The sequence below is a fragment of the Nicotiana sylvestris genome, chromosome 2 (assembly GCF_000393655.2).
Source record: "Nicotiana sylvestris chromosome 2, ASM39365v2, whole genome shotgun sequence".
Lineage (NCBI taxonomy): Eukaryota > Viridiplantae > Streptophyta > Magnoliopsida > Solanales > Solanaceae > Nicotiana > Nicotiana sylvestris.
Window position 1 is genome coordinate 159,765,446 of NC_091058.1, and position 13,791 is coordinate 159,779,236.

The 13,791-nt window shown below is 34.4% G+C and overlaps 1 protein-coding gene across 1 annotated transcript; it reads left to right on the forward strand.

Moving 5' to 3' along the window:
- Window positions 1–12,663: 12,663 nt before the first annotated feature.
- On the forward strand, window positions 12,664–13,559 carry LOC138885867 (uncharacterized). Its single transcript, XM_070166857.1, has 2 exons — window positions 12,664–13,050; window positions 13,425–13,559. The coding sequence occupies exons 1-2, from the start codon at window positions 12,664–12,666 to the stop codon at window positions 13,557–13,559; spliced, it is 522 nt and encodes a 173-aa protein (XP_070022958.1).
- Window positions 13,560–13,791: the final 232 nt, after the last annotated feature.

Below are 13,791 nucleotides of genomic sequence, written 5' to 3' on the forward strand. Positions count from 1 at the left end.
AAAAATAGCCAGATTTACAATGCTTGTTCAAAAATAGCCCAGTTTCAAAAGTAATCGAAATTTAGCCACTTTGCATGTAAAGATAAATCTGAGCGAAAACATTGTTCAAAACCCGAAAAATACGCCAGTATATTATACTGGAGTTCCAGGATAAGTATGCTTGAACTCCAGCATATTATACTGGAGTTCCAGGATAAGTATGCTGGAACTCCAGCATAATATGATGGAGTTCCAGCATAAGTACACTAGAACTCCAGCATAATATACTGGAGTTCCAGCAAGTATAATTGTCCAGTATAATATACTGGAGTTTGGAGCACCGGTGCTCCAGTCTCCAATATATTATACTGGAGTCAGCAAAGTATACCAGTCCAGCATAATATGCTGGAGTTCATACACAAGTGCACCGAACTCCAGTATATTATGTTGTATCAGTCTCTGTTGCAGCAAAATAGTGGCTATTTTTCATTGACTTCGTAAATGCTGGCTATTTTTGAATGACCAGTCCGAAAATTGGCTATACCGTGCTATTTTTACTAATATGGGTGGTTAACTGTTTTCTTTTAACCATTTTGCCACCCCTAGATGCAAGGAAGGAAATCAAATTTCATAAAAATTAGCAGAAAAATGGATAAATATGTACAAGGCATATGACTGAGAGTCAGATTGCATATGAAATTGCAGGGAGTTAGAACAACAAGAAGCCAATTGACAAATCAGTATTGCTTGTAATAGATACTTCTAACCAATGTTTTAAAAGGCGGGGGCGTGAGGCGAGACGTTTTACCTTTAATGAGGCGAGGCGTAAGCCCTGAGACATGGGGCGTAAGTCCCACATATCATTAAATTTTACTAATTTTAAAAATTTTAAGATAGTATAAAATAAAAATAATTATAAAAATTAAATTAAAATTACAAAATTATAACATATAATCTCTTTAAAATATTTATAAATTATAATTCAACTATGAATAATACGAAAAGTATGACATATATCATAATATGCAAATTAGCTACAACGTCATTACAACTCAAACATCAAAAGTAATGTATTTGATACGAAATCTTATATGCATCTCTTAAGGAGTAATGAATCTTGAAAGAATTTCGATAATATAGTTTGATATTTTTCTTAAAATACTCCTTTTATTTAATATGCTTTATATTTGAAAGAGAATTTATATAAAAACATAATTCACAATTTAATTTAAATATGATTCTCTAGCATCGTTTATTTTTAAGTTTCAACAAGTTAATAAAGTGACACATAAGTCACCATACAATACCATGATAACTAATTACTTGTAAATAGTTACTAGCTAATACTGAGCTATTAAATTAATTAGTTTTGTATCTCTAAACGTGGAAAAAAAATAATATTTAGAAAAAAAATTATAAAAAAATTTATGGACTATTATATAGTAAAGACATAACAAAAGTTAATAAATAAATACTTTTTAAATGAAAGATTTATTTAAAAGTAACTATCATAGCAGTCTTAATGGATAACGTGCAATAATTTTTATTTCAATTATGACATAAGATACTCTCAACTCAATGATATATGATTAACAAAAAAGTAATTTTGAATAGTCAACGGTTTATTAAGAAAATTTGAGGATTTACAAGGTTAGTCACACACAATTGCACAAAATTCTATTAGGCGAGCCCAGTACACTAGGTGTTGGGCGTGCCCGGGGCGTAAGTCTCACAGAACTAAGCCCCACACATAAGCCCAGGGGCGTTTTACGAGTGCTCCGCCCCGGGGCGAGCCCCGGACGAGTCCCAATTCTGCCTTTTAAAACAGAGCTTCTAACTAGGGGTGTTCAACGAAAATAGAGAAATTATACTAAACTGATAAACCGAGTTAAATCGGGGAAAATACTTATTAGCGGTCTGATTTAATTTGGTTTGGTATAACAAAAGTCGACCATAATTGTTTGATTTGGCATTAAAAAAGTCGACCATAATTGTTTGGTTTGATTTTAATTAAAAATAAGTCAAACCGAAATTAAACCAAAACGTCATTATATTTATATAAAATTTTCAAATATTTTATATTTAAAAAATTATTATAATGATTTTAAATATTTCTTGTAATTTTCATAGTTAATATTTCTTTATATTATATTTTAGGTTTTGACTTACAATTTTAAATGGTCCCATAAGTTTGCTATAGAATTATAGTACATAGATGTCTAATAAATCAAATAAAGCCCAAATCAAACTATGTTTATTTTCATTATCTGTCAATAACAATACCTTGTTTTATAGGTTTTCATATTCATTATTGTTGGTGACATTATGTTTTAGGATAATATCATGATGCATCTCAAAGTTTGTGCTTATTTTCTTGGGAAGCACCATATAATTGTTGTATCGTACTAGAGTATAAAGGAAATAATTGAAAGTACTAGTTACATATTTTATGTTGTGGATGCCTTATCGAGAAAACTATAACAACAATAAACCCAGTAGTTTCCCACAAATGGAGTACTCTGGGGAGAGTAAGATGTACGCTGTCTTATCCCTACTTCTAGAAGGGCAGAGAGGTTGTTTCCGATAGACCTCGGCTAGAGAACGACGGAAAAAAGAAAAGGTAATTGCAACAAGGAGGAATAAAATCAAGATGAAATAAGATTGAATCAAAGAATGCAGTCAAACTCTAGGTAGTAATAGCCATCTATGGATAAAAGATATCATACTAACACTAATACTAGAGAACTGAGTAAAACAAAGAGAAACGCTCGACTACCTACGAACCTTCTACCCTAATTTTTGACCTTCACACCCTCCTGTCTAGGGATATGTCCTCAATCAGCTCCAGCTGCGCCATGTCCCGCCTAATAACCTCTCCTCAAGACTTCTTAGGCCTACTTCTATCCCTCCTGCTATCCAACGAGGCTAACCTCTCGCACCTTCTAACTGGGGCCTCTATACTTCTCCTTTTAACATTCTCGAACTATCTCAACCTCGCCTCCACATCTTTCCTTTACAGGGGCAACTCCCACCTTTTCAGGAATATAATAACCTGAGAAAAATAGAAAAAGCCGAACCAAACCAAAAAATCGAGACAAATCGATTTTTGTTAATTTGATTTGATTTGTAAATTTTAAAACGGACATGGTTCAGTTTGGTAAATAAAAACAACCCGCCCTATGAAGAGAAGTGACGGAAAAGAAGGTGAGATTTGTTTTGCTTCTTTACAAAGTGAATCACTTTTCCTGCTAATCTAAGCAGAGGAATATTTCGGTGAAAGAGGTTCTTAGTTCCTTACAAATCTTTTTGCAAGGGTGTGTTTGGTACAAAGGAACATGTTTTCATGGAAAATGAGTGAATTTATCACTTATTTTTCCTTATTTGGTTGATGAATGGAATTTTTTTCCGGAAAATATTTTCTAGTATTTGGTTAGAGAAAGTAGTAAGTATTTTTTTAGGAAAATAATTTTTTATGGTACTCTCCTCACCCCTCCCCACCATCTTCCTCCAAGCTCCCATGTTTTCTGTACTCCCCCCCCCCCCCCTCAAAAAAAATAGCCAATATTTTCAGTACTTTATTTTCTTCAAGAATTTAATTATTTTTCTAAAAATTCACACAAACCCAAAGGAACTAATGTGTTGCTTTACTTTTTTACGTAAAAACAATGTTGAAATTTGTGCTCCATAACTAAAAAGAAAATACTCACTTTTTTTTAGTTGAAAAAAGTACTCTTTCTACAACATGAACTAAAAAATTCTTTCATTTTGTTAAAATAAAAATAAAATAAAAATTCTACATCATGAAAAAAAATAGCCATTTTATTGAAATAAAATAAAATAGTTTTTCCACATCATGAAAATAAAATACTCTTTTTATCGAAATGAAAGAAAATACTTTTTACTATATTATTTTGTTGAAATGAAAGAAAATACTTTTTCTACATGATAAAAAGAAAATACTTTTTGTTAAAATAAAAAAAAACTTTTTTGTTAAAATGAAAAAAAATTGTTAACATTAAAAACAAAAAATACTTTTTTATATCATGAAAAGAAAATACTCATTTGTTGAAAAGAAAAAAATTACTCTATCAATAACATGAAAGAAAGTACTATTCGTAATATTTCTATTTAGGGTGGGAATGGTGGGTCGAGTGGTGGGGTGGGGGTAGGGGTGGGCTGTGTGAGGGTGGTTGGTGGGGATGGAGAATAGAGAGAAGGTTGAAAAAGAGTTTTGGAAAATATTTTCCCTTCTCTTGATATAGAAAATATTTTGCTCCAATTGGAGGAAAATGAGTTGATGAGAAAAATATTTTCCAAAACATTTAAGCCAACCAAATATGAGAAAATTAAAAATATTTTTCTAAAAGTATTTTCCTTCGTATCAAACACACCCAAAGAGTTGATATGTTGTCCCTTCTCACCTATTATATGGAAGCAGAAGGGTGTTGTAGCCAAAACAAAATTGCTTCTAGAAGCTAATTTGAGTGTGACAAAATATCTTATCACCCCCTAAACTTGTCACAGATTATTATTTAGAGCTTTAAACTATTCATGGTCTTAATTACTCCCCGTCAGCTAGGCCTTGTGCGAGTCATTACCCTCCTGGATGCTGATGTGACAAATTGTGTGGGTGCACTCGCCTGCCACGTGAATGTTTTTTGCATATGTGGCATTTTTTTTGAAAAATAAAATGTATTTTTACCTTTTTAAGTATGTTACTTTTTTAGATAATTTTTTTCGAATACAATTTATGATAAAACTTGGATAGAACTACATTATTTAAGCTAATTTTTTTATTTGGCTAAAAATAATAATGTTTTAGTTAATCTTTTTTTGAATTTGACCTGAAAATAAAGATTTATACAATTGAGAAAAATAGTCAAGGCATCTAAAAAATTATAAAAATACATGGTTTGAATTAACTATTTTGACTATAATTTTTATATAACTCTAAATTATGATGCTCTAATATATATATATATATATATATATATATATATATATATATATATATATATATATATATATATATATTACAGATTTTACGTGGAAAAAAGTAAAAATACATAGTTGAAATAAATAGTCATTGTATCAAAAGAAGAGATAAAAAGAGTGTACAATTGCAAAAAAATAACTTACTCCATGGATACATTTTTAGAGCAATAAAAAAAGGGTAGCCCGGTTGTCACGACCCAAAATTCACTAGTCGTGATTGACACCTAACCCAACCTGCTAGGTAAGCAATTAACATATCAATTTCCATCTAACTTACTAAAACAATTAAATAAAGGAATTATCTGAATCTTATACATTTCCCAAGGACTGGTAGTACAAATCATGAGATTCTAAAAGTAGAGATTTCAAAATTGATAGGAAATAAATACTACATAAATAGAGTTATATAATCTAAGGCTACCATGAATAAGAGGCAGCTACAGGAGGGACACAGGTACGCTTTCAGAACCAGCAACCCTTGAACACAACAACATCGGCATCGGGATCTGCACGCAATGTGCAAGAAGTGTAGTATGAGACTCAAAAAGTAACAAACCTAACCTCGGGTTGAAAATAGTGACGAGCTGGAACATAGGTCGGGTCCAACACCAATAATCGAATAGCAATTCATAACAGTGTACAACAAAAACATAAAGAAAATAGCTCAGAAGTAAAGTGCTCAGCCTTTTCATAGTTTTCCGAAGACAATTCCACTTTTCAAGTATACCAATAAAAGCCCAAATCCTTTACCGACATCGTTAAAAATATGAGTAAGTTTGAAAACTGTAACTTTTTCCCAAAAGTCCTTTCAACAGTAAATGTGATGTTTCATTTTATTTCTTCTTTTGATGCAATAACAATTTATTTTAACTGTATATTTTTACTTTTCAGGTAAAATATGTAAAAAGTATATTTTTAGAGCACCATAATTTGGAGCTATATAAAATATTATAGCCAAAATAATTAATTTCAAACTATGTCTTTTTATAACTTTTTAGATGTCTTGACTATTTATTTCAATTGTATAAATCCTTATTTTCAGGTTAAATTCAAAAAAGATTAACTAAAACTTTATTATTGTTAGCCAAATAAAAAAAATTAGTCTAAATAATGTAGTTCTATCCAACTTTTATTATAAATTGTATTCGAAAAAATTATCTATAAAAGTAACATACTTAAAAAGGTAAAAATATATTTTATTTTTTAAAAAATGCCACATATACAGAAAAATTCACGTGGCAGGCGAGTGCACCCACATAATTTTCCACATTAGCATCTTGGGGGTAATGGCTCTCAAAAGGCATAATTGAGGGGGATAATTAAGACCACGAATAGTTTAAGGCTGTAACTAATAATCCATGACAAGTTTATGGGGGTGATAAGGTATTTTGCCTTTAAATGTTCTGCTCTCACATCAAGGGTTTGAATTACTAAAATAGAACGGAGGATGAAACATGACCTTTTATTTAAAGCATTATGTTTCATGAGATCTTTGTAATAACCATGAAATAATCGATATCTATATATTTAAACTAATATTTAACTGATTTGATATGTTCTTTTATTTTATTTTTACCTAATTTGGTATTTTTTAATTTTATTTTCTTATGATAATTACTAGCATAATTCTATTTTCATCTCCATATATTAAAAGCCAGGGCACTTTATCAAAACTCAGAGCATGTTTTAAACAAAAAAATTAGGGTTTCGTCTAATGTACTTTGCAGCTCCAACTATGCTCCATTAAGTTAATCACATAGTTCAAAAGTTGTTTTATTGATGATCTATTAGTTATTGTTTAAAATTTATGTCACGATCCAAATCGATGAACCGCGACGGGTATCCGGTGCCTTATCCAATTGAGTACCAACATAGTGTAACTTTTTTATCGTACCATCATGGGTTAATGGGCTAGAATAAAACATAAGAGAATACTCGACATAGGACAACCGAACATGGAATACAAACTTATACATGTGACATACAGAGCTATAAGACCAAAATGATCACTTGTACACTCAAAACATAGGTCGACAAGGCCATACAATCTTCATATGCATGACATATGTATACCAGTCTCTAAAAGTACATAAACGTCATAAAGGTAGGGACAAGGCCCCGCCATACAAATAACTACATGTCCAAAGTATACTGACCAAATAGGCAACTCCAGAGAAAGTGGAGTGCCGCTGAGCTGATAGCCTACTAGGAGGACTGTCAACCTGTTTATCGGGGACCCTGCGGGCATGAAAAGCAACGTTCCTGGACAAAAGGGACGTTAGTACGTATAAAGTACTGAGTATGGAAGGCATGAAAAGTAGTATATAAAAAACATGAAAGAAACATGGAGTAAATGATTCAACCTATATGTCTGAATAGCTTAGTGAATCATGAAACATTTATAGTGACATGTATATGTGTACAAATTTCATATCATTCATACGTATATGCGTACATAATATCATCAAGCCTATGAGGGCATCCCATCATATCATCTCGGCCTTAATGGGCGAAATCATCAACGTATGACAGGTGATCAGGTGGTGGTGAGTATATGATGCCGTAACCTTCCCCATATTTCATATACATATAATATATGCATATATAACGCCATTTGGTTATAGGTCAATGTACATTTATAAATGAATGCAATGCATAATGAAGTAAGTCAATAAGATCTCTCCGAATTTCATAAGATCAATATGACTTTGGATAACTTTATCAACTTACATATTTTTTGAGATCCATAAATAGACGATATAATAATAGGACATATGGGGAATCAACAACATATGCATCCCTCGTACTTCTATGAATAGAGTCATTTATAAAAGTTGCATGTTTGCTCGTTTCGTTTGTATCATATGGATCATGCCAAAAGGAAAGAAGGGATATCCTTAACATACTTTTGTTGCTTACTTAACCTCATGTCGTTGGTTCAACCCGTTAGTAATTCAATCTACAACAACGATATAGAAGCATTGTTAAGCATACAGAAGCTGGAATTCAACATAAATGAGTGACTAGCTCGTCTACGAGTAATTGGACAACACCTCCCCTTATTACTTTTCTTTCCCCAAATCAAAAAACAAGACCAACATGCCCAGAATGTCAAAAAATATATAACATCAATATACCACCTTAACATCCATCACAATACATCACCAAAATAGTCCATACAATCTCACACAATAACCCAGTGCTACTTTGCACTTTTCTATCCCTAAAATTTAGCTAGAACTCTTGAATACACTTCAAACGGGCAAATCAAAATATACTCAAGTCATAAATACTGATTTTTAAGACACAACACAATATAAGAACGAACTCATAGCAGTCCACAAATTACAACAACTCAAAATTGATTTTCGGATTATTACTTCATCAATTTTAACTCTCATAACTTAGTCAAGGTACCAATAAGCTTAAAAACAACATGTCAAAGCCAATATTCACATGTGATAGCCATATAATAACATGAAACTACTCCAAACAATTCATAACAACTCAACAATTTCAACTCAATTTTCAGCCCCTACTTCGCAAGTTCTTCCCCAAACAACCTAGCTAGAACTTAGATAAACTCAAATAAATTAAGAAAAGATGCTTTTATTATCTAGATCGGATCTTTATGGGATGAAAAAATGGTATTATATTTCCCTTGATGACCATTAACTTGCTTCACTTCAGACTCTTCAAAATTGGAGATTACCCTTTAACTTGAATTGAAAGAAGAAGAAGATTATCCACAACTTCTTGAAAGTTTGGAGTAGATCAATTTGGGAGAGAATTTCATAGCTATCTTTATGTTTATACTACTTGGATATTATGAGGGGAGGTGTCTTGATTAAACCCCTAAAAAGGTCCTCTTGGCAACCTATACATGTCCATTTAGGTGGACTAATTTGGGCCTTCCCTTTTTGCAAGTAGGGGACACACTTACTTGTCACCTACTTGGTTACTTTATAGGTTTCACATGCTACCCTTATTCACTTATACACGTGTCTTTTACTCGTTTAATAATAATAACATGTGTTAAGTAGCTCAAGCTAGTACGACGGGTAAGTGAGCAGCTCAAGTAAGTATCCCGGTAAGAAAGCAACACAATTTTACATATCCATTATCTCATTTATTTTCTTCCAAGTCTCATTCATCTTAATTTACTTAAGACTTTGATAAACCTTCCTTAGCCTTGAAAAAGCATTTCACCTTTTTTGAGCTTACATTAGATAATCTTATAATGACAGTGACGTCTGAAGTATGGGTGTAATATCCTTCCCTTTTAGAAATATTCATCCCCAAATATTAACTCTTAAAGGTTTGTGAAAACGGAGCGTAACATCATTAAATTACTTTATATACTTTCAAAGAGGATCTCATTTTTGAGCTTACATAAATTGACTTACAAAATATATGGACCGCAGAAAGAGAGAGATGTGGCTGCAGTTCAGAATTGTGCGGCCGCAAGATTCCAATCCTGTCAGGCTGAAGCAAAGTGCGGATCGCACATGGAATTGTGTGGCCGCAGAACCTCCGAAGGGGCATTTTTGTCCGAAAATTCTAACTCTGCATAAATAGAAGAGTTTTACTTTTTTAGGTCAAGTTGTGATATCAGCAGCCACAATAGACATTTTTCTTTACCCTCTTTAGTAGTTTTTGCCTTTTTGAGCTTTTTGAACATAAATTTCATTATTTTAATCATCAATATTGGTTTAATATCATTTGAAAAATTGGGTTGTTTCTTCTTCTATTTCTTCTGTTTTAAGCATGAGTAGCTAGATTCTCACTAGGGTTGTGACCCAACCCTAGAGTTTAAACTTAATGGGTGTTTGATTTATTGCTTGTTTATGGTTGGGTGTTTATTATTTAGCCTTGTTATTGCTTTTAATTGTAAAATTAATGGTTACAAATATTAGTTCATGCCTATTTGACTTGGTCTCTACTTGAGAAAAAGAGACTTAGTCTAGGAAAACTTGGCTAACAAGAAATTGAGATAAATCAAGAGATTGATAGTCCCAGTTAAAGGGTTGAATCTAGAGATAGTAAAACCTGACTTGAGATTTTTATCAACCATTTTGTTCAATACCCATTTGGACTTGAGAAAGCCAAATTGGGCAAAATTATTCTCTGACCGAGAGGTATTGAGTGGGTACTAGAGTGTTAATAGCTATAATACACTCGACCAATAAAATAAGTTTTAAAGTTTACAACCTATTAGGAAAACACCTAGGTGAAGGTCATAGCCCTAGGCCTTTTATATCATTTGAAAAACAATAAAAATAATTTTCTAGTTTCAATTCTTAGTTGGTAATCTTAATTTAAATTAGACTTAGAAACAACCCAATTTTGTGAATGTGCAATTTGAGATAATTCAAGCTCATTCGCTATAATATATACTCCTAGGTTCTATTCATAGCTCCCTGTAGAAAATTGACCCTGAATCCTTGCTGGGTATTACTATTGCATCGACCATTTTACAACCTTAAATAGAGTTGTGACATGGACGAGATCAATTTTTGGCGCCGTTACTGGGGAGCATTAAAACAAATTTAGCTATATATTTGGTTTTGTGTGTGAATTGTCTTCTTTTCCTTCCCTGTTACTGATTTTTGTGAATCATTTATAGGAGAAACAATGGCCCTCAACAATGATCAACTAGGAAACATTCCTTTGGGGGATGTGGACGTGGAAGATGACCAAGTTTAAGAGGTTCCTCTTGAACCTCAAGCAAATAGAAGAGGCCGACCACCTCAAGACAACGTCCCAGTTCCACCCTCACCTCCACCAAGAGCGGCTCCACACCATGTGTTTCCGCATGAAGGGTATGCAAGTGCCATACTCCCACCCCATATTAGGGCGGGCAACATTCAAATCACGAATGTAATGCTCACTTTGCTAGAGTAACGAGGATTCTTCACCGGGGCTCCGAGTCAAAATGCATACAAACACTTGGAGGGGTTTGTGGACACTTGTTGGGGGAGTAAACACACAAACGTCTCTGAAGATGCTTTAAGGTTGATGTTATTTCCTTCCTCTCTACGGGGGACAACCTTAGATTGGTTAGAGAGATTGCCAAACCATTCCATCCATACATGGGATAAATTGGCGGAGAAATTTATTTCCAAGTTTTTCTCCTGGGCATATGACTACTCTTAGATACGAGATTCTATCATTCAAACAAGAGCCCAATGAGCCATTGCATGAAATATGGGAGAGGTACCGAACAATGGTCAAAGAGTGCCCCAATAATGACATGACGAAGGCTATGATTCAACAAACTTTCTATCGGGAGATCAATACTACCAAACAATGCATGGTCAACCAACTTGCTGTGGAAATTTCATGACAAAGCCGTATACGGAAGCTTGTGAGATTTTAGATGAAACGGCGGATACTTCATCGGCATGGCAAAGTAGAGCGGATGTTCCTCAAGGTGGTCCGAATATGATTCACCTGCATAAAGAATTGCATGATAATGGGCAAGCCATTGATGAATTGACCACCACAATGAATCAATTAGCAAAAGCTCAGCTTCAACAAGTACAAAATCCTAAGCAAGTCAATGCCATAGAGGGAGTGAGTATGATGGTGAACAAGAGAAGGCCAAAGGATCCACAAGTGAAAAACCGTGTGGAAAATTATGTACAAGAAGATAGTTGGTTTGATTAATATGATCTTACAATGAACAAGGGGAGGAAGTGCAATACATGAACAACTTTCAAAGGCAAATAAACAACTCTCAAGGCCCGAATCAACAACAATGGTGACCTTAAGGTAATTGGAATTCTAACAACCAAGGTTATTGAAATGGGGGTAACAATCAAGGGAATTGGAATGGTGGAAATAACCAAGGCAATTGGAGTGGAAACAATCAAGGATATTGGGGAGGCAACAACCAATAGGGATGAAATAATAATCAAGGCAATCGAGGGTTGGGCTTTAAAAGGCCCCCGATGTATCAACAACCGAGCAACCACCTCCTTATCCTTCCCATGGTCCAAGTTCTTCCAACAATGAGGTGGGACGAATTGAGAATATATTCAAACAAATGATGGAGAATAATGCTGACTCTGATGCCTAACTAGCCTCACACAACACATCAATTCGCAACTTGAAAGTTCAAATGGGGAAAATCTCTCAAGCTCTAAACACTCATCCTAAGGGGGCACTAACAAGTGACACGGTGGTGAACCCAAAGGGTGAGAATAAAATGGGACATGCCATGGACGTTACTATAAGGAGTGGAAAAGGTGGGGATGCACCCACCTCAAGTCAAAGGAAACTTGTGGATGATGAGCAAGTGGTACAAGAAGATTATACCCCGAACAATGTGGTGCAAACAAATAATGAAGTGCAGATTGAAATTAATGACAATGTGGGAGAGACTCAAGAGTAAGTGAACCCGTCTAGGGAGCACATTGTTGACATACCGGAATTGGTAGTGCAAAAAGCTAAGGCACCAATTCCTATGCCTCCTCCTCCATATTCTCAAAGGCTTTCTAAGAAAAATGGCGAGAATAAATTCAAAAAGTTCATTGACTTGATGAGTCTATCATTCAATGTGCCATTAGTTGAAGTTTTGGAGCAAATGCCCAGTTATGCAAAGTTTATGAAAGATTTGGTGACAAAGAAGCGGTCGATGAATTATGAAACAATAAAAATGACTCATCGAGTAAAATTGTACATTCCATGGCTCCTAAATTGGAAGATCCCGGTGCTTTCACAATCCCTTGTACCATTGGATGTGCTGAGTTTGCTAAAGCTCTTTGTGATCGTGGGGCAAGTATCAACTTGATGTGCTATTTGGTTTTCAAGAATTTGGGAATTGGGCAACCAAGACCCACATCTATGAGATTACAAATGGTCGATCGTACCATGAAGAGACAATTTGGAGTGATTGAGGATGTATTGGTTCGTGTTGATAAATTCATTCTTCCGGCAAATTTTGTTATTCTTGATTGTGAGGTTGATTATGAAGTGCCGATTATTCTTGGTAGACCTTTCCTTGCTACGGGGAAAGCTCTAGTTGATGTTGAAGCCGAAGAACTTACTTTCCGGGTTGGTGATGAAAAAGTGGTTTTTCATGTGTAAGTCTATGAGACAACCAAATAGCAATGAGGTGTGCTCTTTCGTGGACTTGGTGACCGATGTGATCGTGGATGAAACAAGTGCTGTGATGAATGTTGATGATATATTGGAGGCCGTCTTGCGCAATTTTGATGATGAATAGATGGAGGGTTTCGTGGAATGTGAGAACTCTTTGCAAGGAATGGGGTTGTACCCTTATGAGCCCGCAAATTATCCTTGAACAACTCCTCCAATAAAGCCATAAATTGAGGAGCCTCCCATCTTGGAGTTAAAGCCATTGCCTCCACATCTTCGGTATGAATTTCTTTGGCCCTTATTTTACTTTACCAGTTATTCTTTCCTCTTGTTTGACTAATGTGCAGGTATATTTTACATTGGCGGTGCTACAAAATAAGAAGAAGGCTATTGGATGGACATTTGCGGATATTCGGGGGATAAGCCCTGTTTTTTGCATGCACAAGATTAACTTGGAAGAAGATGCCAAACCATCTATATAACATCAAAGGAGACTCAATGAATCCATGCAAGAGGTTGTCAAAAAGGAGATCATCAAGTGGTTGGATGCTGGGGTTATTTACCCTCTTTTCGATAGTTCATGGACTTCTCTGGTTCAATGTGTCCCATACGTGATGGGTGTGATGTGACTGCGAGATGTATTCATGTGATTTGAAAGCGACGAGAAGGGTCTGCTGGAGGATAGAAGGACTATTAGGTGCTCGATTTTTCATC

Bases quoted from the DNA above. Each gene is read 5' to 3' on its own strand.
- LOC138885867 (XM_070166857.1), top strand. From the start codon at position 12,664: ATGGCTCCTAAATTGGAAGATCCCGGTGCTTTCACAATCCCTTGTACC. The intron at 13,051-13,424 runs GTTTTTCATGTG...ACTAATGTGCAG, and splicing joins GGGTTGGTGATGAAAAAGTG to GTATATTTTACATTGGCGGT.